The following is a 24,825-nucleotide window of genomic DNA, read 5'->3' on the forward strand; positions in this document are numbered from 1 at the left end:
ATCTGGCCTGGGGTGGGGCCTGAAGCCTCATAAGGACTGCGTGCTGCTTGCTGCCTGCTGCCCAGGAGGACTCCCCTGTGTGAGTGCCTGAGGGCCCTGCTCCTTCCTGCCACTTACCATCTGGCCTGGGGCGGGGCCTGAAGCCTCATAAGGACTGCGTGCTGCTTGCTGCCTGCTGCCCAGGAGGACTCCCCTGAGTGAGTGCCTGAGGGCCCTGCTCCTTCCTGCCACTTACCATCTGGCCTGGGGCGGGGCCTGAAGCCCCATAAGGACTGTGTGCTGCTTGCTGCCGCTGCCCAGGAGAACTCCCCTGAGTGAGTGCCTGAGGGCCCTGCTCTTGCCACTTACCACCTGGCCCAGGGCGGGGCCTGACAGGCCTCACTAGGACAGTTGTTACTGCCGGAGGGGCACAGAGTGTTTTTAAAATGTTTTTTAAAAATTTTCTTTTGGATTTTTTGTATGTGGGGGGTGGGGGTGGGATGGATGTTTGGTTGGGCTTGGGGAATTATTTATTATTTTGATGTTTTTGTAATTTTTACATTTTTTTGTTTGTATTGTTTTATTGGTTTTGTTTGTTTGTTTAAGGTCTTATTTTGTTCTTAGGGGGAGGGGTCAGGGCTGCCGGGGAGTGGGCCCCAGCCCACAAAATGGCTGGGGCATGTTCCACAGGGGGGGATGCACTGGGGCAACCGATCTCAGTGATCACGGGTAGGAGGAGGAGTTACGCTAAGACTAGACCATGTCATTACAGAGGAGGCAGGTTTAGTCGTTGTCTGAGGACTATTCCTGCCTCCGGGTCTGGTCCTGACCGGATGGATACTAGAATCAGCAAGGGATACCCACATGACCTGAAAGTGTTGCTGTGCAATGCCAGGTCAATGATTCATAAGACCACTGCCATCCATGACTTGATCATGGATGGAGGACTTGACCTGGCATGTGTAACAGAGACTTGGTTGGATGAAGCAGATGGGCCTGTCCTTGCCGCTGCTTGTCCACCAGGTTTCTCTTACGCACAGCAACCCAGGTCATGTGGGCGGGGAGGGGGGGTAGCAGTGATTTTTAGGAAGTCATTAGTTTGCACCAGGCGTCCTATTGGGAAGACCCAGTTTTCCGAGTGCATGTTCTGGAAGTTGGGCAATAGGGGCAGTACAGGATTCCTTTTGGTGTCCCGACCTCCCCGCTGCACCAAGGATTCCCTGTCCGAGCTGCTTCAGGTCGTGGCGGATGTTCTCCTGGAGACACCTAGCTTGGTCGTCCTAGGGGATTTTAACATCCATGCCGACACGACCTTACAAGGGGCCGCTCGGGACTTCGTGGAAAGCATGGCCTCCATGGGGCTGTCCCTGAATAAGTCTGGCCCAACCCATAGCCGCGGACATGCCTTGGACCTGGTGTTTACCTCTATGGATGTTGGTGATCTGACACTAAGTAAAAGCGAAACGAAAGAAGTGCCATGGTCAGATCACTTCCTGGTGCAACTGGACTTCTCTGCGACCCATCCCCTCTGCAGGGAGGTGGGACCAATTCGGATGGTCCGCCCCCGCCACTTAATGGATCCAAATGGTTTCCAGAGAGTGGTAGGGGATGCTTTATCCCATGTTGATGGCCTCTCAGCTGATTCCCTGGTGGCCCGCTGGAATGTGGAGTTAACCAGGGCTATTGACTGTTTGGCTCCGAAGCGCCCTCTCCGATTGCATGGAGCCCGGACATCCCCGTGGTTTTCCACGGATCTGAGGGCAATGAAACAATCGTTGAGACGGCTAGAGCGCCGGTGGCGGATGACTCATTCCGAATCTGACCGGACACAGGTTAGAGCTCAACGTCGAGCCTACCAAGTGGCGATAGCGACGGCGAAGAAGAATTTCTTCGCCGCCTCTATTGCATCTGCAGAAAACAGCAGCAGGAGACTTTTTCAGGTGGTTCACAATTTAGCGGAACCACCTGTAACATCGGGGCCCAGTATGGGCCACATATTCTCCTGCAATGATTTTGCAAAGTTTTTTGCAGATAAAATCGCTCAGATTCGGGAAGAAGTAGACTCCACCGTGGGAGCAGGGCCGGGGTGGGAGAGTGCCAGAGTTCTGTCTAGTCAAGTTGAGTGGGATCAATTCCAATCTGTTACCTCCGAGGATGTGGACAGGCTGCTTGGACGAGTGAAGCCAACCACCTGTCTCCTGGATCCTTGCCCATCCTGGCTTATAAAAGCTAGCCGGGAAGGACTGGGTGATGGGCTTCGTGGGGTGGTGAATGCTTCCCTCCGTGAGGGAGCCTTCCCAGATCCGCTGAAAGAGGCGGTTATTAAACCGCTTCTTAAAAAACCATCTTTAGATGCGGCCACGATAGCCAACTATCGCCCAGTCTCAAATCTCCCATTCTTGGGCAAGGTGATTGAGCGAGCGGTTGCCGAACAACTCCAGGCACGCCTGGAAGAAGCGGACCATTTGGATCCCTTCCAGTCGGGATTCAGGCCTCATCATGGGACTGAAACTGCCTTGGTCGCACTGGTTGATGATCTCCGCCAGGCTAGGGACAAAGGTGAGAGCTGTTTCCTAGTTCTGCTGGATCTCTCAGCGGCGTTTGATACCATCGACCATAACATCCTTCTGGACCGTCTTCAGGGGCTGGGAGCTGGAGGCACTGTCATACAGTGGTTCCGCTCCTTCCTCCTGGGCCGTGTTCAGAAAGTGGTGGTGGGGGATGAGTGTTCAGACCCCTGGGCTCTCACTTGTGGGGTGCCTCAGGGTTCTGTCCTCTCCCCCATGCTTTTCAACATTTACATGCAGCCGCTGGGAGAGATCATCAGGAGGTTTGGGCTGGGTGTTCATCAGTATGCGGATGATACCCAGCTCTACCTCTCTTTTAAATCAGAACCAGTGAGGGCGGTGAAGGTCCTGTGTGAGTGTCTGGAGGCAGTTGGAAGATGCATGGCGGCTAACAGATTGAGGTTGAATCCTGACAAGACAGAAGTACTGTTTTTGGGGGACAGGAGGCGGGCAGGTGTGGAGGATTCCCTGGTCCTGAATGGGGTAATTGTGCCCCTGAAGGACCAGGTGCGCAGCCTGGGAGTCATTTTGGACTCACAGCTGTCCATGGAGGCGCAGGTCAAATCTGTGTCCAGGGCAGCTGTTTACCAGCTCCATCTGGTACGTAGGCTGAGACCCTATCTGCCTGCGGACTGTCTCGCCAGAGTGGTGCATGCTCTGGTTATCTCCCGCTTGGACTACTGCAATGCACTCTACGTGGGGCTACCTTTGAAGGTGACTCGGAAACTACAACTAATCCAGAATGCGGCAGCTAGACTGGTGACTGGGGGCGGCCGCCGAGACCATATAACACCGGTCTTGAAAGACCTACATTGGCTCCCAGTACGTTTCCGAGCACAATTCAAAGTGTTGGTGCTGACCTTTAAAGCCCTAAACGGCCTCGGTCCAGTATACCTGAAGGAGCGTCTCCACCCCCATCATTCTGCCCGGACGCTGAGGTCCAGCGCCGAGGGCCTTCTGGCGGTTCCCTCATTGCGAGAAGCAAAGCTACAGGGAACCAGGCAGAGGGCCTTCTCGGTAGTGGCGCCCGCCCTGTGGAACGCCCTTCCAGCAGATGTCAAAGCGATAAACAACTACCTAACATTCAGAAGACATCTTAAGGCAGCCCTGTTCAGGGAAGTTTTTAACGTGTGATATTTTACTGTATTTTTGGTTTTTATGGAAGCCGCCCAGAGTGGCTGGGGAGGCCCAGCCAGATGGGCGGGGTATAAATAATAAATTATTATTATTATTATTATTATTATTATTATTATTATTATTATTATTATTTTCTGTAAAATAAAGGATTTGACCGGGACCACATAACACCGGTCCTGAAAGACCTACATTGGCTCCCTCCCAGGACGTTTCCAAGCACAATTCAAAGTGTTGCTGCTGACCTTGAAAGCCCTAAACAGCCCAGTAGACCTGAAGGAGCATCTCCACCCGGAGCATCTCCACCCGAGGGCCTTCTGGTGGCTCCCTCCCTGTGAGAAGCGAGGTTACAGGAGGATTTCCGGGTTAGTGCCATCGGCAATGGCGGAGTTCCTCTGATCGGGAGGAACCCGCTCCGCAAAAATCGGGTCTTGCCGCCGTGGCGAAGGCGGAGACCCTCCAAAAATCCCAGGCGGATGAAGCCTGGGAATGTGGGATTCGGCTGACACCAGGAGCGCCTCCCCTACTGGCAGGGAAACCCTTTTTTGGGCTTCCGAAGCGACGTGGGGTGAGCAGCGCGGTGTTTTGAATCGACTGCTACTTTTGTGGAGTGAAGCCGCACAGCCGTTGCCGGAGAGCGCTGACTTTTTCCTGTGGACAATTGGACTCTAAAACAAGTACCCGTGAGTAGAAACGGAAAATTGGATCAAGAAACATGTTAATTTGGCACCGAAGCGGGAAGGCTTAAAACAGGAAGTCTGCCTTCCGCTTTTGTAAATAGACTGAAGCAAAAACCTTGCAAGCTAAAGTCTGGAAAGTCGGATATAAAGGTTTAAATTTCCTTCATTTATAACTACCAAAACCCCCCTTGGAAGCAGGAGAAAGGGGGGGGGACTTTGACCGTTCAAGCCTGCAGGAGAGAGAGTAAAGAAAGATAAATTTCCACCGTCTCAAACCTGGGAACAGGGTGTCAGAGACAGAAATCTTTGGGGATGTTCATTGACTGTGAAGGGAACGTATTTGACAGATAGTTTAAAAAAGACAAACAAATTGACTCCAGTGTTGCCTTTTGCATTCAAAAGAAACAAAATATTTGAAAAACGAAAGTAATTTCCCTGTGTTGGATCTGCTTTTAAAAGATGGATACAAATAGAAATTGTCTCCTCTAGAGGGAGCTTGTTAAATTGTTGCTGCAGTTGACTCGAGGATTTTACAGCTGGGAGATTAGGATCGTGGGACCAGTCTCTGACCTTGGATAAAAAATGTGTTTAGAAGAAGTTTTGGTGCTTGCTCTTTGCAAGACAAGCGCTTTGTTGGAGCAGCTGCATGAAAAGATGAACTTGATGACTGTTGCAGTTGAAAACTTTGGACAGGCGGTGAATACTCATATAGAAACCATTCAGGAACTAACCCAGGAACCTGTTTTGACAGGGCAAGTGCAAGTGCAGAAGATAATGGAGGAGGTTGCTGTTGAACCTCAAGTAATACAAATGGAGAGTCCCGAGGCCCTGCAGAAGCATAAGCCGTCATTTTTGAAGATTGAATTCGGAGTGGGTCAGGGAGAGTCTGGAGTTGTGGGGGTTCTTAATCTCGGAGGGACTTTGAAACATGCTTCGAAATATTTTCTGGATTACACTGCTGACTGTGGGGAGTGGGACTGTGGGGAATGGGCTGATCTGATGAGGGGAGATGGAGATAATTTTGGGAAGGAATCTCCCCGAGACCTACTCCTCAATGAGAAAGGAAAGAAATTAAGAGATTGACAAAAGACAAGGAAAAGTGCAGGTATAAACAAGAAAAAGATCTGCAGAAGGGACATGGAAAAGCCTCGGACATAAGACTACCAGGTTGATGGACTAGATGGAATGGACAGTAAGGACTGACATACCCTGGGACCAGAAAGAAGAGATGTTGGATGAAGATTGGAAGAAAGTTTCAAAAAAAATATTTTGGGAATTAGTGTAAAATTAATGAATATTAGGGGAAAATGTTGGAATGAAACTATTTGGCCTTAGTAGAAATGATATAAGGAGTTATGTATAAATAAGTATTAAGTTTTAAGCTTTAAGGTATTTTATGGTAAGATAAGGTTAAAATAAATTAAGGTAAATTGTATGACAGAATATAGTGAAAGATGGAAAGGATTTGCTGAGTTAATTAATAGGTTAGACTGTTAAGATAAATTAACCAAAAAATTGAGAAAGATGGAAAGAATTTGCTGAAACAAGTAATTAAACTAGAACACAAAAAGGGAGGTGTGAGGAGGTCAAGGAAACAAGCAAATGTAAGATAAAGAAATGGAATATTGGATGTGTGTTTTTTTTCGTTTTTTTGCTGTATTGTTGTATTGGTTTTTTATGTATTTTTCTCCTTTCTTTTTTTTCTATTTTTATGTATTGTAATGTATGTTTTGTTAAATTTTGTGGTTGTTTTCTTTTCTTCTTTTTTTCTCTGTAATCTTTAAACTTCTAATAAATATCATATTATTATTTTTTTTAAAAAAGAGAAGCGAGGTTACAGGGAACCAGGCAGAGGGCCTTCTCGGTAGTGGCGCCCGCCCTGTGGAACACCCTCCTGTCAGATGTCAAAGAGATAAACAACTATCTGATGTTTAGAAGACATCTGAAGGCAGCCCTCTTTAGGAAAGTTTTGAATGACTGATTGACTGATGTTTTAATGTATTTTTAACCTTCTGTTGGGAGCTGCCCAGAGTGGTTGGGGAAACCCAGCCAGATGGGTGGGGTATAAGTAATAAATTATTATTATTATTATTATTATTATTATTATTATTATTATTATTATTATTGGCTGACCTTTGCTTCCTGTTACACATTATGATAAGATCTGGACAACTAAAGGTGGACCCATGTGTGGGAATGAGTTTTATTCTTAGGCAGGCATAGGCAACCTTTGGCCCTCCAGATGTTTTGGCCTACAACTCCCATGATCCCTAGCTAACAGGACCAGTGGTCAGGGATGATGGGAATTGTAGTCCAAAACATCTGGAGGGCCAAAGGTTGCTTATGCTTGTCCCACACCATGTTCCGAGCTGCAGGTGCTTTTCCCATTTGCCGTGCACCGACCATGTGCTTCGCTGTCTCCCTCCCTGCCTCCTTTGCCCTAAATAATAACTTCTTCTTCTTCTTCTTCTTCTTCTTCTTCTTCTTCTTCTTATTATTATTATTATTATTATTATTATTATTATTATTATTATTACAGGGCCTACCAGCTACACGGTGGGCACCATGTCGGAGCGCTTTGATTGCCACTATTGCCGGGACAACCTGCACGGGAAGAAGTATGTGCAGAAGGAAGGGCGCCACTGCTGCATCAAATGCTTCGAGAAGTTCTGCGCAAACACCTGCACCGAGTGCAAGAAACCCATCGGGGCCGATTCCAAGGTGGTTATTTTAATAGTTTGCTTGTTTGCTTAATGCAAGCATAGGCAAACTTGGCCCTCCAGAGGTTTTGGGGCTACAATTCCCATCATCCCATCACTAGTCCTGTTAGCTAGGGATCATGGGAGTTGTAGTCCCAAAGCATCTGGAGGGCCAAGGTTGCCTATGCCTGGCTTAATGGATATTTCTATCCCACACTTCCCCACCCCCCCTAAAGAAGTGTGGGGCTGTTTAGGGAGGCAGGAGAGGACCCGCTGTTTAATACAGGCATAGGCAAACTCGGCCCTCCAGATGTTTTGGGAGTACAACGCCCATCATCCCAAGCTAACAGGACCAGCAGTCAGGGATGATGGGCATTCTAGTCCCCAAGCAGCACACATGAAAAACTGTAAACAAATCCTTATTTCCTGATGAATAGTGAAATATACTCAGAGTCGCGAAGTGATTTCATGCTCTTTATTCAGCTCATAGTGGTGAGGAGGAATGAATGAATGTCCCCTCAAAGTATCTGCTTTATATACATTATTTACACAATGGGCTGCACATGATTGGCTAATTCCGGAATTCTACTGTAAGCCAATCAGGTTGTGGATTCACTTCTATCTGGAGCATGATTGGGTAGTTCCTGCCAACCAATCATACTGCTGCATTGTTCTAGGACCAATCAGACTGCTGCATTCTGAATCCTATTGTTCTAGGACCAATCAGACTGCTGCAGTTTGGATCCTATTCAACTCAGTACATAACACCCCTCCCCTCTAAGTTCCAGTCCTGCCCGGGAGGTCGCATTCATAGTCCTCGAGGTACGCTGGCGGCCTACGTGTGCGTTGCGGCCTGGGGTGTTCCCTGGTCCGGGGTTCAGGTTCTGGCTCGTGTTCCAAGGATGCTGGCTGTGATGGGGCTATTTGGTCTGGCGCAACCGGCTCGCTCAGTCGTGGTTCTGGTTCCGGTGTCCTTTCGGCCTCGCAGGTCCTCTCTGTATTTACTGATTCTGCCTCTCCTGCTGGCCCCTCGTGCTCTATGGGCCTCACTGCCCCTCTGTTCCCTTGGGACTCCTCTGACCTTTCCTCCTCCTGGTTTTCTCCCGGGAATCGTCGCCGTATCTGGTCGCAGTGGCGGCGCCAGCATTGCCCCCCATCTGTTAGCACCTCGTACGACACGGGGCCAGTGACCCTGGTGACTGTGGCGGGTACCCATGCTGGGCCTGCCCCAAAATTCTTTGCGTACACTGGGTCCTGGGCCTCGAAGGTCCGGGGGTTCCTGCCTTCCCCCACCACTACCTCATCCTGAGCTCTATCGGGGTGAATGCGGTCCAATCTGATTGCAAGGCGCCGACCCATTAGTAGTTCAGCGGGGCTCCGGCCAGTCGTTGAGCTGGGGGTGCTGTGCTGTGCTAGAAGGAATGTGGCAAGGCGGTACTCCCAATCCCCTTGCGTCATGCGGCGAAGGGTGTCCTTGGTGGTCCGCACCATGCGTTCTGCTTGGCCATTGGTGGCAGGATGGAATGGCGCCGAACGGATGTGGCGGATGGCGTTCTGCGCTGTGAAGGTTTGGAATTCTCCTGACGTAAATGCAGTCCCGTTGTCTGAGACGAGAGTGTCAGGGAGCCCGTGGGTTGCAAACAGCCTGCGTAGTACCCGGATGGCTGCGGACGTAGAAGTGGACGGTACCAGTGCGACTTCCAGCCATTTGGTGTAGGAGTCCACCACTATGAAGAATGTTTTCCCCTGAAAGGGGCCAGCGAAGTCCACATGCAGGCGTGACCATGGTGCTCGGGCGGACTCCCGGGACTGGACTGGGGCCCTTGGGGGATCTGGGCGGGATTCTTGGCAGGCCTGGCAGTGTTTGACCCAGGCCTCTATCTCTCCGTCGATCCCCGGCCACCACACATAACTCCTGGCAAGGGCCTTCATTCTTACTACCCCTGGGTGTGTCTCGTGTAGGGCTGTGAGGACCCTTTTGCGGAGGGGCTGGGGAACAACGACCCTGCTTCCCCATAACAGGCACCCCTTGTGGGCCGACAGTTCATGTTTGCGGGTTGTGTAGCCGGCGAATTCTGGCCCGGGGCTGCTGCTGGGCCATCCCCTCCACACCCAGTCCAGGACCCGGGAGATGACCCTATCTTTCTTGGAATGGTGTGCAACTTCTTGTGCCTGAATGGGGCGGTCGGGAAGCAGCTCCTTGCTCATAACCTCTTGTGCAGGTGCTGGGTCGGGGCCTGTTTCCGGTAGTGGTAGCCTGCTGAGGGCATCCGCATGGCCCATCGCCTTCCCCGGATGGTGAATCAGTGCATACTGGTAGCTGGCAAGGAAAATTGACCACCTGAGGACGCGAGGAGACAGCACTTGGGGGGTCTGCTTTTCAGGGGCAAATAAGCCAAGCAATGGCTTGTGGTCAGTCACCACGGTGAAGGGCCGCCCGTACAAGAAATCAAGGAATTTTTTTACTCCCTTCACGATTGCCAGACCCTCCTTGTCGATTTGTGAGTAGTTCCGCTCGGTTGCGTTGAGTGTCTGGGAAAAGTATGCCACCGGTACCTCTCTTCCATCCGGGAGTTGGTGTCCCAGGACAGCGCCAATTCCATAGGGCGAGGCATCGCATGCTAGCACCACCGGCAGCCTCTCGTCGAAGTGTGCCAAGACCGAGTTTGAGACAAGCAAGTCCTTGACTGCCTGGAATGCGGCCTCCTGGCGCTGGCCCCACACCCAAGGGGCCCGCTTGTCCAGGAGTCTGTGTAGGGGCTCTGCTACCGCCGCCTTGTGGGGAAGGAAGGAATGGTAAAAGTTCAATAGTCCCAAGAAGGCCTGAAGTTCAGTCTTGTTCTTGGGCGCTGGGGCATCACAAATGGCCCGTACCTTGTCCCCAGTCGGGTGGACCCCTTCTGCGTCCACCATAAATCCCAGAAAGTCCACCTGAGGCACTCCTAGTAGACATTTTTCCCGCTTCACCTTGAGACCCGCCGTCTGGAAACGGTGCAGAACGGTGCGGAGGCGGTCCTCAAACTCCTCTGGTGTGGGCCCGGCAATCAACACATCATCGAAGAAGGGGGTGACGCCAGGAATCCCTTTAAGTAGAGAGTCCATTAGATTCTGGAATATGCCTGGTGCCACGCTGACACCGAATTGCAGCCGCTTTACCCTGAATGCTCCTCTGTGCGTCACAATCATCTGTGCCTCTGCTGTGGCCTCATCTACTGGCAGCTGTTGATATGCTTGGGCCAAGTCCAGCTTGCCAAAAATTTTCGACCCAGCCAGGGTGGCAAGAACATGGCTGACCACTGGCACTGGGTATGCATGGGCCATGAGGGCCTTGTTTATGGTACATTTGTAGTCTGCGCAGATGCGGACTGAACCATTAGGCTTGACGGGCGTGACGATTGGGGTTTCCCAGGGGGCATTAGGCACCGGCTCCAGCACTCCTTGCTCCACGAGCCGGTCCAATTCCTCGTCTATACGGGGTTTCAGGGCGAACGGGACCCGGCGGGCCTTGAGCCTGACCGGTCGTACTGCGGGGTCAAGCTGTAGAGCAATGGGGGGGCCCGTATACTGTCCCAATTTCCCATCGAAAACCCCCGGAAATTCCTTGCATATGGCGTCCACGTCCACTTGTAAGCTAGTGTGGTTCACCCCGGTGACGGCTAGCCCCAGTGGTCCAAACCATGCCAATCCCAGTAAGCTAATGTAGGGGCCCTTGACCACAAGCAAGTCCAGTTGCCGCGTCCGCCCTCGGTATTGCACCCTGAAGGTCCCCACCCCCATTGTGGGGACCTTACGTTTTTTGGAAGTCCCGGAGGGTGAATGGGGCCGGCCTGAGTTTGGGACCCCCAGTAGGACACAGTTTCCTTAAGGTCCTTGCCGAGATTATGGATAGAGTTGAACCCGTGTCAAGCTCCATGCGGCATGGGGCCCCCTCTATCTGTACGTCAACATAAATTTTCTCTACGTTGGGGTGGGGCAACTGGTATACCTGGAAGTCCGTGAGCTCTGTCGAGTTGCCTTGGTGCGTTGGGCCCCGGGACCTGGGGCTCTTGGATTGGTCATCTGATGCCTGGCGTCGGGTGGGCCGAGCCCGACACACCCGGGCGATGTGTCCCAATTTTCTGCACTGCCTGCACTCTGCGTTGCGGAAACGGCAGGTCCTCCTCTCGTGACTTTCTCCACAGCTTGCGCAGTTCCCTCCTTCTCGTCGAGGCAGCTGTGGTATGTGGGCTGCTTGAGTGCGCTGCTGTACTCGGTGCACCTCCTCCCTGTCGGATCCTGAGTCGTCGGTGAGGTCTTCGTGGTGGACCCTCGGTTGGGACGGCTGGCTCGGCCGTGCCTCTTGCGTCGACCTCTCGGCAGCTTCCGTTGCCAGGGCCTCCTCCAGAGCGACCTGGAACGTTAGGTCCTTCTTAGCGTAGAGGCGTCGTTGCAGCTTCTCATCCTTCAGGCCACCGACGAGGCGGTCACGAAGCATGTTCTCCAGCTCTGAGAAGTTGCAGAACCGGGCGGCTTGGCCAAGAGAGGTCACAAACCCAGTTATGGTTTCCCCAGGGGCTTGCCGCTTTGCGTAGAAGGCATTTCGACGAGCCACCACTGAGGGCTGCGGTGAAAAGTGCCCCTTCAGCTGTTCCATTATTGTTTTGTATGGAACAGTAGCGACATCTTCAGGCGCAAGGAGAGCCCGGGCGATTTCAAACGTCTCCTCTCCGCAGACGCTGAAGAATATCGCCCTCTTCTTGGCGTCTTCTTCGTCGGTGACCCCTTTGGCTTCTAGGAGGAAGGTGAAACGGGAGGCGTACGCTTCCCAGTCTCCAGATGCTGGGTTGAATGGCGAGAAGCTGCTGTCGGTTGCCATTCTGAGTTCCTTGTGTCCCGGAGCTGAAGCCTGGATACACGGTGCGAGGCAGCGGTGCGGCAGGTGGCGGTGCTGCGGTGCTGTGTGTGGCAGTCAGCTCAGCGGGATCCCACCTTCGTCGCCAGTGAAATATACTCAGAGTCGCGAAGTGATTTCATGCTCTTTATTCAGCTCATAGTGGTGAGGAGGAATGAATGAATGTCCCCTCAAAGTATCTGCTTTATATACATTATTTACACAATGGGCTGCACATGATTGGCTAATTCTGGAATTCTACTGTAAGCCAATCAGGTTGTGGATTCACTTCTATCTGGAGCATGATTGGGTAGTTCCTGCCAACCAATCATACTGCTGCATTGTTCTAGGACCAATCAGACTGCTGCATTCTGAATCCTATTGTTCTAGGACCAATCAGACTGCTGCAGTTTGGATCCTATTCAACTCAGTACATAACAAATAGCCTTTGGATTCTGGACACATGGTCAGCAGACCCTGTGCACCTTCCACCGGACATTCAATGGAATGGCTTTCACCCCACCATCAACCTAACAAAGAACCAATCTATGCAATAAATACATTTTCTGGACACTACTATAAAAAGACAGGATGGGCACATAGACACATTTTTTTTATATATTTCTTCCTAACTTGCGCTAGCAAGTCCCTTTGCTGAGCAGAGTGCATTCCCCTTTTGAATGCACAGCGGCTGGCTTGAGGCAAGCTTCTCACACAGGCAGGGATGATCTACCGGTAGATCTGTGGCCGATCCTGGTAGATCGCCAAATCCTTATTGTGTACAAAAAGTTACTGGGGTAGGGGAGAGCTACAAAAAGCTCTATGCAATCCTCCCCCCAACACACTCTTGCCTTTAAATGGGAAACAATGAAAATCATCGGGTGGAGGGGAAATGTGTAGAGAAATTGGAACGGAAGCTCAATAAGCTAAGGCTGTCAGAGAGAGAGAGAGAGAGAGAGAGAGAGAGAGAATAGATAGATAGCTTCCGGGTTGGCGCCATTGTTTAATGGCGGATTCCCTCCGAGCTCCGGAGGGAATCGGCTCCGTAGCGTCTGGGTCTGGCCGCTGCGGCGAAGCGGAGACCCTTAAAATCACAGGCGCGGATGCCTGTGAACACAGAGACTCGGCGGGCACCATTTGCGCCCCCCCAATCCGCGACGGAGCCTTTTTAAAGGCTTCGGAACGGAGGCAGGGTGAGGCGTGGTGCTGAGAGTACTCCCTCGCCTACGGAGTGAAGCCGCAAGCCATTGACAGAGAGCGCCAACTTCTTCCAAGACCGATTGGACTCTAAAATATAAACCCGTGAGTAATACGGAGATTGGAACTTTTAAAATTTTTAATTTTGGATTTGGAACGAGCGGGAAGGGGCTAAAAAGGAAGTTCACCCCCCCCTCTTTGTAAACAATCTAAAGCAAAGGACTGGGCAGCTAAGGTCGAGAGAATCTGTTTTTTGTTTTTTAATGAAAGATCCTGACTTCACGGTTTTGATACTATAAGAAGACTTACTGGAGGATAAAAAGAATTTTGGGAGCTGAAATTTCACCCCCCCCCGAGACCCGGGAACGTCCTATGAGAAAGCCTGTTGCATTGAAGATTTTGACAGCTGTCAAGTGAGCTGCTAGTCAGCTAGTTGTCAGCTGGAAAAAGAGAACATTGTTTCTGCTGTTTTTGCTGGTTTACTTGGTATAACTTGTTGAAAATAAGGAGGGCTGATACAAAATAACTGGACTTTTGGTTTTGAGCTGAAAGGAACAACAAGGAACTAAAATCCCCCTAGAGGGGTAATAGGGACATTACATCACAAAAATGGCTGGAGTATGTAAAATCCAAGCAGAATTGGACAGAGCACTCGTTCTCTTGGGAAACTTGCAAGATGAGTACAATGCTTTGTCTACAAAGGTATCACTACTACACTGGACAGTAAACAACAGTTTTGAGCCTGATAAGGACTTGAAACAGGAAGCCCATTCAACTGAACAAATAAATGAAACTGAAAGTGTAGATACGATGGAGCAATATGTTGTTTTTGAAGAAAATGAAGGAGGAGCAGGAGATTTGCAGGAGTCAAAGGAGAGTTACAATATGAGGCCTGACATGATGATAAAAAAGGATAATAAAAAGTGGATGTGGAAAGCCTGGTCTGAATGGGAGTCTGGAAAATGGAGAGATCCCTTTTGGAGGAGATCTGAAGACCTGAGGATTACAAATTTGTTGGTGAAAGCTGGAGCTTTGGGGACATCTGGATTTGAAAGAAATTTGAAACAAGAGTTGGAGCACCCCATAGGCTTTGCCTTTAAGTATGGAGGACTGGCTGGAAGCGACATGGATTCTGTTGGGCCGGAGCCCCTCCGAGACTTGGGGTTTAACATCAAGGACTATCAAAGAGACCGGCAGAAAGGAACTGAGAGAGATATAAGGGCCTCGGATGTGAGATCTCCAGGCTAAATAAATAATATAAAGACTGATGGATATTGGTTGGGGACTGGAACCGGGAAAAGGGTGGGTGGAGGTTGGGAATCCAAAGGGTACATAAGGATAATTTGCTTTTTATATTTTTTGTTAGTGGAAAGGAAATTGGGTAAATCGTGGAAGGGAAATTTTGGTCGACTTTAGGAAAAAGGTTTAAGAATAATCAATGAGGTATAAGTATTGATGTGTAATTTTAATAAGGTAAAATTGGTTTCTTTTCTTTTTAAATTAATTGAAAATAAGGCTGTTAAAAATAAATTGAAGAAATGGAAAAAAGAAGTAAAGTAAAGCAATAGTATGTTAGAACAAATGTTTAAGCTAAGGTAAAGAAATAAGTTAAGGACTTGCTGAACTGACAATTTAAATTGGAATACAAGAAGGGGAGGTGTGAGGAAGTCTGAGAAATAAGGTTAAGAATAATAAGTATTAGAAACTTTATGTGTTTTTTCTAATTTTTTTTTGTTTAGTTTTGAATGTTATGTATTTTTGTGTTTTTTGTTTTGTTTATTTTTTGTTTTTGTTTGTTGTGTGTTATTTGAAAATGTTAATAAATATTTAATTAAAAAAAAAAAGAGAGAATAGATAGATAGATAGATAGATAGATAGATAGATAGATAGATAGATACATCAGGACCAGGGAGTCCCCCCCACCTGCCCCCCCACAACCGGACTTCTGTCTTGTCAGGATTCAACCTCAGTTCTGCTGCCTTCCCCTCCTCTCTCCCTCCCTCCCTCCCTCCAGGAACTGCATTTCAAGAACCGCTACTGGCATGAGAACTGCTTCCACTGCTTTAAGTGCTCTGTGTCTCTGGTCAATGAGCCCTTCATGCTGAAGGAGCACAACAAAGTGTGGTGCAACAAGTGCACTATGGATCAGGCCCCCCACTGCAAGGGCTGCCAGAAGCCCATCGTGGCAGGTAGGACTCCTCTCGGCTGCCTTGCGCCCCTTTGCTTCTTGCCCCCCTCGATCATGGAGCATTGCCCTGGGACAGCCAGCAGGCTTACGGAACATTTCTCTTACCAAGATACTTACATAACATGAATTCATTTTTAACTTTGCGCACAAAACCAGGGCTGTCTTGAGTATGAGCACTGCTGGGATGCAAAGACCCACCCAGCGACCCCATAATAATAATAATAATAATAATAATAATAATAATAATAATAATAATTTATTTCTACCCCGCCCATCTGGCTGATTTCCCCCAGCCACCCTGGGTGGCTCCCAATCAAGTGTAAAAAAACAATACAGCATTAAATATTAAAAACTTCCCTAAACAGGGCTGCCTTCAGATGTCTTTTAAAAATAGGATAGCTGCTACTTTCCTTGACATCTGATGGGAGGGTGTTCCACAGAGCGGGCGCCACCACCGAGAAGCCCTCTGCCTGGTTCCCTGTAACCTCACTTCTCGCAATGAGGGAACCACCAGAAGTCCTTCATGGTGGAGACACTCCTTCAGGTATACAGGACTGAGGCCGTTTAGGGCTTTAAAGGTCAGCTCCAACACTTTGATTTGTGCTCAGAAACGTCCTGGGAGCCAATGCAGATCTCTCAGGACCGGTGTTATGTGGTCCTGGCAGCCGCTCCCAGTCCCCAGTGTAGATGCCGCATTCTGGATTAGTTGTAGTTTCCGGGTCACCTTCAAAGGTAGCCCCACGTAGAGTGCATTGCAGTAGTCCAAGCGGGAGATAACCAGAGCATGCACCACTCTGGCGAGACAGTCTGCGGGCAGGCAGGGTCTCAGCCTGCGTACCAGATGGAGCTGGTAGACAGCTGCCCCAGACACAGAATTGACCTGCGCCTCCATGGACAGCTGCGAGTCCAAAATGACTCCCAGGCTGCGCACCTGGTCCTTCAGGGGCACAGTTACCCCATTCAGGACCAGGGAGTCCTCCACACCAGCCCACCCCCTGTCCCCCAACAACAGTACTCCTGTCTTGTCAGGATTCAACCTCAATCCATTAGCCGCCTTCCATCCTCCAACTGCCTCCAGGCACTCACACAGGACCTTCACTGCTTTCACTGGTTCCAATTTAAAAGAGAGGTAGAGCTGGGTATCATCCGCATATTGATGGACACCCAGCCCCAGCCCCCTGATGATCTCTCCCAGCGGCTGCATGTAGATGTTAAAAAGCAGAGGACAGAACCCTGAGGCACCCCACAAGTGAGGGCCCTGGGGTCTGAACACTCATCCCCCATCACAACTTTCTGGACAAAAGTTAGTTTAGCCCTTCGCACATGCGCCGCTGGGGTGCAAAAACCCGCCCAGCGCCCCCAAAATTTAGTTAATTTTGCACGCACGGCACCACGGAGAATGACAAGTGCCACCGTAGAGTCGGACAAGCGCCACCATTGCGAATGACAAGCACCACAGCTTTGGTAAATGAGCACACAAAATCGAAAGTCCTCGAGTGAAACAGTAGATCTACATTTTGGGAATACCTAGGTATAGATGTCTTTTGTTTTTCTAGCTCTGGCATAGGCAAACTCGGCTCTCCAGATGTTTGGGGACTACAACTCCCATCACCCCTGTCCACTGGTCCTGTTAGCTAGGAATGATGGGAATTGTAGTCCCCAAACAGCTGGAGGACCGAGTTTGCCGACACCTGTTCTATCTTTATTAAAAATTATCGTATTTCCCCATTTATAGGACTAGGTTCCCCCCCTAAAAAATAATGTCAAAAATGAGACGGTGTCTTATACACGGATCCATCTCACCCCCCTCGTTTTTTTCAATCTGAGTCCCCCCAAATAGAGGGCATCTTATGCATGGGGCCGTCTTATAGACGGGGAAATACAGTATTTATTATTTCATAACAGGTAGATAGTTAAGAGCTGAGGCAGCTCTTAACAAAGCCAGATGGCAAGAACCATATAATCAAAACCAGAAATCAGGTAGCTATTGTGGAAATAGGTATTCTTCATTGTCTGTTGGAATAGAGTTTTCAGCGGGTATTTAAAAGTGGAAACAGAGGGTTCCCACTTAATCTCTGGTAGCAGAATATTCTGCAATAATGGTTTGTTTCCTTTTCATTGTCAAATGAACATTCAGGCATCATTGCTTGCAGAAAGCAGAGTTGCGAACTGTTGCTCGGCTTTCTGATTCACATGGGATTTATGACCTGGAGGAGCACACAAGCATTTTTCGAACCCCACCCCACTATATTCAGTGTAATATAGTACAAGAGATGATTTATTATTATTATTATTAATTTTCATCATTATTTCATTTCATTCTTATGCAGAATCTGCAGTGTCAGTTATGACATTGATAAAATCCCCATTTCCTCTTTCATTCTGTTTCTGTGACTTTCCTCCGCCACAACACGAGAGTCTTTCATATATTTTGAACTTGTCATTGTATGTGTGTGTGTCAAGCTTTTTTGAGGGAGGAGGAAAGCCCCGTTAAAAGGGGGGGTTTAAAGTCACTCAAAAAAAGATCGCTATGGATCAAAACAGCAGCACAGAGAAAACTCCGTCTTCCCTTCCAGAGATCATACAACAACGGAGGGCGGGGTGAGGGGGCATGGCAGGAGTCAGTTTCAGCAATGAGCCAGACATCAACCGCTATCTACCAAAACCTCACGGGGATCTACCAGTAGATCACAATCGACCTGTTGGACATCCCTGCCCTATCCCTATCTCCTATCCCTAACCCCTATTCCTATCCCTAACCCCTATTCCTATCTGTAATTCCTATCTATAACCCCTATCCCTATCCCCTAGTGTCTTGTGTTTTTAATATTCAATTGGGAGCTGCCCAGAGTGACTGGGGAAACCCAGCCAGATGGGCGGGGTATAAGTAATAAATTATTATTATTATTATTATTATTATTATTATTATTATTATTATTATTATAGCTGTCAGCTTGCCTTTCTTGAATCACAATTTTCTCAGCGCTATGAATTGCATCAATCTGGCAGCGAGCACCACCTCCTTCCCTCCCTCTCTTTGCAGGCGACCAGAATGTGGAATACAAGAAGACTGCCTGGCACAAGGAGTGCTTCACCTGCAGCCAGTGCAGGCAGGTGATTGGCACCGCCAGCTTCTTCCCCAAGGATGATGAGATTTATTGCACCTCCTGCCATGAGCAGAAATTCACCAAGACCTGCATAAAGTGTAAGCAGGTAAGTCGGGCCGACCCCCCCCCTCACTTACCTGGATCCCATTCGGATCCTGGCTTTCCTCCAAAGGGCTTGGAGCTGTGTTCATTATCTGAATTTCCTCTGCTGGTTCAGAAGGAGGAATATGTGCCCACTCTCCTTTCGGCGTGGCCTATCTTGGTGCAGTTCTTGAACGGAGGACATATGGTGGAGATAAGGTCAGGGTCAAGGGACCCCTGGATGGTTCAGTCCATTCCAAGGCGGCGATGGGGTTGCGGCGCTCATGGGGTTAGGGATGTTGGGATACTGCCAGGGAGACAAAGGCTATCATGCCTCCACGTCGTCTCAGGATGATCCATCAATCTCCCGTAGATACAGTATCAGTCAATTAGCGACACGAGCCTCGGAAATAGCTGTCCACATCTCAGGACTCATGCACGCCCTTTTCGCAGAGTTCGCACAACGAAAGATGCACTCAGGAGAGCAGCATATTTACAGCTTTATTCATCGGTGGTCAGAACAAAGGAAAAAACATGACTGACTGCCTGCTTGTCGAGGCACAGAGAGAGAACAAAAGCTATATACAAAACAGAGACTTCCTGTGAGCAGGAAATACGCAGGCTGTGACTCACAACAGCCTGTCCCTTTTTTAAGGTGGAATGGAAATATCCTAACAAGGGATAGGGCAGGCATGTCCAACAGGTAGATCGTGATCACTGCCAGTTTTTAACTCTGTGAGTTAATCAATTTAATCTGGCCCGCATGGCAGTATATGTCCTGGGGTAAAATCCTAAAAAAAGCTCAGCAACTTCAATCCTAAAAAAAAATTGTGATTTAAATCATGACTGACTAGTGATTTAAATCACTAGTCAGTCAGACTTTATTTAAATCCTTTTTTTACATAAAGGTTTGACCTTGCTGGCATCCTCTTAATATTTACAAGCGAAGGAAGGTTTCCTTTTTGGAATAATAAATTTTCAGAGTAGTTTTTACAGTTAAATAAAAAATGACTGATTTGGGGGGGGGCTGCTAGGGGCGCCTTGGAAGATGGCCGATAATACCATCTCTCCGGCTCACACGGGGTAATTTAGGGGCTGATTATGGGAGTACATCAGCCTCCCGATTTCTTCCCAGGGGATGGGAAGATGCAGCCTCGTCCGCGGCTGCCCATAAATCACCCCCGAGTTCGAAAGGAGGGGGTGGGGGCACTGGACGGAAAGCCCTCGAGTAAGCTCCGGATCTCCCTGACGCTACTTCTGAGAGCGACACTAGTTGCATTACTTAAGATTAACGATTGGATATAAGAAAATGCACATGTTTCGAGCGAAGGAAAGGATATTTTAACTGCTAATTAAGCTAGCCACTGAGAAGTTAAAAGCGACGGGAATGAACTGAACAGAAGATTACCTCTAAGAATTACAGCTATGTCGGTATGTGGAAACGGAATGGAAAAGGGGGGGAAGCTTCTTTTATTTACGATACTGCCTAACAACCCCTCCCCTAGAAGAACCATCACATGACTGATAGCAAGTGAGATTAGAAAACAACTGTGTGGAATAGACTGTGTGGAAACAAAAATATTAACTAAAGGCTTTGCTTTTTAGAAGATATGGAAAGAAAATGAAAGGCTCTCTGATGACACACTTAATCGGGATCTGCCATTATGAGACAGACTAAGTTGCGAGATTGATAGTCAGAGGGGGAGGTGAGCCATTGCTTTGTTATCATGTTTGGATTGTGTCTTTGAGTCAACAAACCCTCCCCTGGAAAGACTGATTTATGGTGCAACTGGTCTGGGAAAATTAATGAGCAGACGCTTAAGACTTTATTACATCGGAACAGACTAAAATGTCGCCTGCCACTCGAACAGGACTGTTGGATCAGCATGTGGTGATTTAAGGAGAGCCTTACAAAGTTCACACAGAAATATAACAATGTTTGGTTTAACTCACCTGCGAAAACAACTCAAAGGCTATTAAGAAGGAAAATGATAACAACAAGAAGACTGGAAGATGGGATTTGTGAATATCAAAAGCAGCAGAAATATGAGATGATTGGATCCTTACTGAGCTCGAAACATGGGAACCCCCAACAAAAAAATTAAAATTTGGCAAAATATTCGGATTATGTAATATGTATTGGTATAATTTGGAATAATTAATGTGATATGATTGGATTGTTAAATTGAAAACTTAATAAAATTATTATTTAAAAAATGACTGATTTGGTTCTACTATTAGAAATACATTGACAGATAATGATGAAATGATGATGAGGTTTAATAAGTTAACTGTTTCTATTTGGACAATTTTTCTTTTTTTTGAAATAAATGTTTATTAAGGTTTTACAAAACATAGAAGTCATCAAATCACATAAGTCAAACAATCAGATATAACAAAACAATGAACAAAAAAGCAAAAAAATACACACTTAACAAAGAAAAGAAAAAGAAGAAAAAAGAAAAATCCACTTTTAAATTTCAAAATTCCATATCCCTCTGTCCTGACCTCCGCACATCTCTCTTTTTTGTGTTCCTCTTTATTCCGTCAAATTCAGCAAATTCTAACCCTCTTTCAAACCTCATTTATAATTATATATTTCCACTTATTATGTCTCAAATTTCCCTTATCTTGGTCCTTGACTCCACCTTGTATACTTTGACATAATATTATTCTGGTCATACCCCCCTTCTCCTTTTTAAGATTCTTCTTTTCATATCTCTTTTAACCATATCCCAAATGCCATGTTACCTTCACTTCCCACATCATATTAACACTCAAACATTTTACAATATTTTTGTAAATAGTCCTTAAACTTTTTCCAATCCTCTTCCATCAATTCTTCTCCCTGGTCACGGATTCTGCCGGTCATTTCTGCCATCTCCATATAGTCGATCATTTGCATTTGCCACTCTTCCACGGTGGGTAAATCTTGTGTCTTCCAATACTTAGCGAGAAGTATTCTTGCTGCTGTTGTTGCATACATTAAAAATGTTCTGTCTTTCTTTGACACCAATTGGCCGACTATGCCCAAAAGGAAGGCCTCTGGTTTCTTAGGAAAGGTAAATTTAAATACCTTCTTCTGTTCATTATATATCATTTCCCAGTAAGCCTTAACCTTTGGGCACGTCCACCAAAGATGAAAGAATGTTCCCTCAGCTTCTTTACACTTCCAGCACTTGTTGTCAGGCAGGTGATAAATTTTTACAAGCTTAACTGGGGTCATGTACCACCTGTAAATCATTTTCATAATATTCTCCTTTAAGGCATTACATGCCGTAAACTTCATACCGGTGGTCCACAACTGCTCCCAGTCAGCAAACATAATGTTATGACCTATGTCCTGCGCCCATTTAATCATCGCTGATTTAACCGTTTCATCCTGTGTATTCCATTTCAACAGCAAGTTATACATTCTTGACAATATCTTAGTTTTTGGTTCTAGCAATTCTATTTCCAATTTTGATTTCTCCACCTGGAAGCCAATTTTTTTATCCAAATTATAGGCCTCTCTTATTTGATAATAATGAAGCCAATCTCGCACTTTATCTTTTAATTTCTCAAAACTCTGCAATTTCAATTTGTCACCTTCTTGCTCCAGAATTTCCCAATATTTTGGCCATTTGGCCTCCATATTGAGCTTTTTCTGAGACTTAGCTTCCATTGGCGACAGCCACCTTGGGGTTTTGCTTTCCAACAAGTCTTTATATCTTATCCAGACATTGAACAATGCTTTCCTGACAATATGGTTTTTAAATACTTTGTGTGCTTTAACCTTGTCGTACCACAAATATGCATGCCACCCAAAAACATTATTAAAACCTTCTAAATCCAAAATGTCTGTGTTCTCAAGAAGCAGCCAGTCTTTCAGCCAGCAGAAAGCTGCTGATTCATAGTACAATTTAAAGTCTGGCAGGGCAAATCCACCTCTTTCCTTTACATCAGTTAGAATTTTAAACTTTATTCTAGGCTTCTTGCCCTGCCAGACAAATCTAGAAATATCTCTCTGCCACTTCTTGAAACAATCCATCTTGTCCAGAATTTGCAATGATTGAAACAAAAATAACATTTTTGGCAAAACATTCATCTTTATAGCTGCAATTCGACCCAACAAGGAAAGCTTCAAATTTGACCAAATTTCTAAATCTTTTTTAACTTCTATCCAACATTTCTCATAATTATCTTTGAATAAATTCAAGTTTTTCGCAGTCATATTGATCCCTAGGTATTTCACTTTCTTAACCACAGTTAAACCTGTTTCATTCTGAAACCTTTCCTTTTCCACTGATGTTAAATTCTTCTCTAATACTTTAGTTTTTGACTTATTTAATCTAAATTTAATCTAAATCCTGCCACATGACCAAATTCTTTAATCAATTCCAAAGCCCTTTTCGTACTAGATTCTGGCTCCTGTACTGTCAAAACCAAGTCATCTGCAAAAGCTTTCAATTTATATTGTTTAGCTCCGACCTGTATTCCTTTAATAGATCCCTTCTGATCATGTTCAACAGCACCTCCAGGACCGAGATAAATAATAGTGGAGAGATAGGGCAGCCCTGACGTGTTCCTTTTTCTATCTTAAATTCTTCAGTCACCACATTATTTACTATCAATTTTGCTTTTTGTTCTGAATAGATTGCTTCTATACCATTTTCGAACCCCTGTCCCACTCCCATCCCTTTAAGATTTTTCTTCATAAAGTTCCAAGAAATATTATCAAAGGCCTTCTCCGCATCAATAAAAATTAATACTGCCTTCGTGTTAATATTCGTTTGCAACAACTCCAAAATGTCAATTATATTCCTTGTATTGTCAGATAAGTGTCTGCCTGGGAGAAAGCCTGCCTGATCCTTGTGTATTACTTCAGCTAACACTTTTTTGAGTCTATTAGCTAAAATATCTGCAAAAATTTTGTAATCCACATTTGAAAGGGAGATGGGACGGTAGTTCTTTAGTTGTGTCTTTTCAGATTCTGTCTTCGGTATCAATGTGATGTATGCTTCTTTCCATGACTCCGGCGCCTTCTTCCCCTCCATAATCTCGTTGCAAACCTCCTTTAATGGTTGGATTAAATAGTCTTTCAAAGTCCTATAATACTTGGAGGTTAGCCCATCCGGCCCTGGAGATTTGCCCAGTTGCATATTCTGAATGGCACCTTCAATCTCAAGTTCTGTAATTTTATGGTTTAATGTTATCTTATTTTCTTGAGATATTTTTTGTAACCCATTTGTTCTTAAAAATTGATCTATGTCAGTCTCTTTCTGTGGCCCTTGCGTGTAAAGTTGTTTAAAATATCTCTGGAAACACCTTCTAATCTCCACCGGGTTCTGTATATTTTTCCCTTCAATCTCAAGATTTGTAATCGTATTTAACTTCTGTCTTTTTTTCAGCTGCCACGCTAATAGTTTTCCACATTTATTAGCTGACTCAAAAGTCTTTTGTCTCATTTGTTTGATTTTCCACTCTACTTCCTGATTAATCAATTTCATATATTGTACCTGGTATAGCTTAATTTCTCTTAAAATCTCTTTTGAGTTTGGTTTTGATCTTAACTTCTTCTCTCCTTCTTTTATTTTCTCCAAAATTTTCCCTTTTTTCTCATTTTGAGATCTCTTTTTTATTGCATTCTGTTGAATCAAGAACCCTCTCATGACCGCTTTACTTGCGTCCCAGATTACACTTTTTTCCACCGAGGTTTCCAGATTTACCTCAAAATAGTCTCTCAAGGTCTTTTGGGCCTTCTTTACAATCTCTTGATCTCTTAGCAAGGTGTCATTCATCTTCCATCTGAAGGAACCGATATGTGTTAGTTTCATTTCCATCCTTACGGCATTGTGGTCGGAGCAGGTTTTTGGGCAGATTTCCACCTTTTTTAGCTTTGGTGCCAGTCCTCTAGTTATCCATATTTGGTCAATTCTTGTCCATGTCATTTTGGCTTCAGAAAAGAACGTCCCTTCTCTACCTAGGGGGTTTTTAGTTCTCCAAATATGAATCAAGTCCATATTGTCAGTCAGTTCAAAAAAAGTTTTCGGTAGTCTGCCCTCTTTCGTTACAGTCTGTCTTTGTGCTTTGTCCATATTCGTAGATACCACTCCATTCATGTCTCCCATCATAATGATGTTATTATAATCCATAAAGTCCAGCATTGACTCATGCAACTTCTTATAAAATTCCGATTTCCCCTCATTTGGCGCATAAATTCCTAAAATCAAAAATTTTTCTCCTTGAGTTTGAATTTCAATTGCCAAAATTCTTCCCTGCTCATCTTTAAAAAGAAATTTTGGTGATAGGCTTTCTTTTGCATAAATAACCACTCCTCTCTT

At 46.5% G+C, this 24,825-nt stretch overlaps 1 protein-coding gene across 1 annotated transcript in view; it reads left to right on the plus strand.

Moving 5' to 3' along the window:
* The window catches only part of LOC128405950 (four and a half LIM domains protein 1-like), a 44,057-nt gene that overhangs the window by 16,747 nt on the left and 2,485 nt on the right, over positions 1-24,825 (plus strand). Inside the window, exons 2-4 of the mRNA XM_053373003.1 lie at positions 6,900-7,081; positions 15,141-15,315; positions 18,358-18,527. Of these exons, the coding sequence (XP_053228978.1) occupies positions 6,900-7,081; positions 15,141-15,315; positions 18,358-18,527 (527 nt within the window). The remainder of the gene's footprint in view (positions 1-6,899; positions 7,082-15,140; positions 15,316-18,357; positions 18,528-24,825) is intronic.

This window comes from Podarcis raffonei, chromosome W (assembly GCF_027172205.1).
Source record: "Podarcis raffonei isolate rPodRaf1 chromosome W, rPodRaf1.pri, whole genome shotgun sequence".
Lineage (NCBI taxonomy): Eukaryota > Metazoa > Chordata > Lepidosauria > Squamata > Lacertidae > Podarcis > Podarcis raffonei.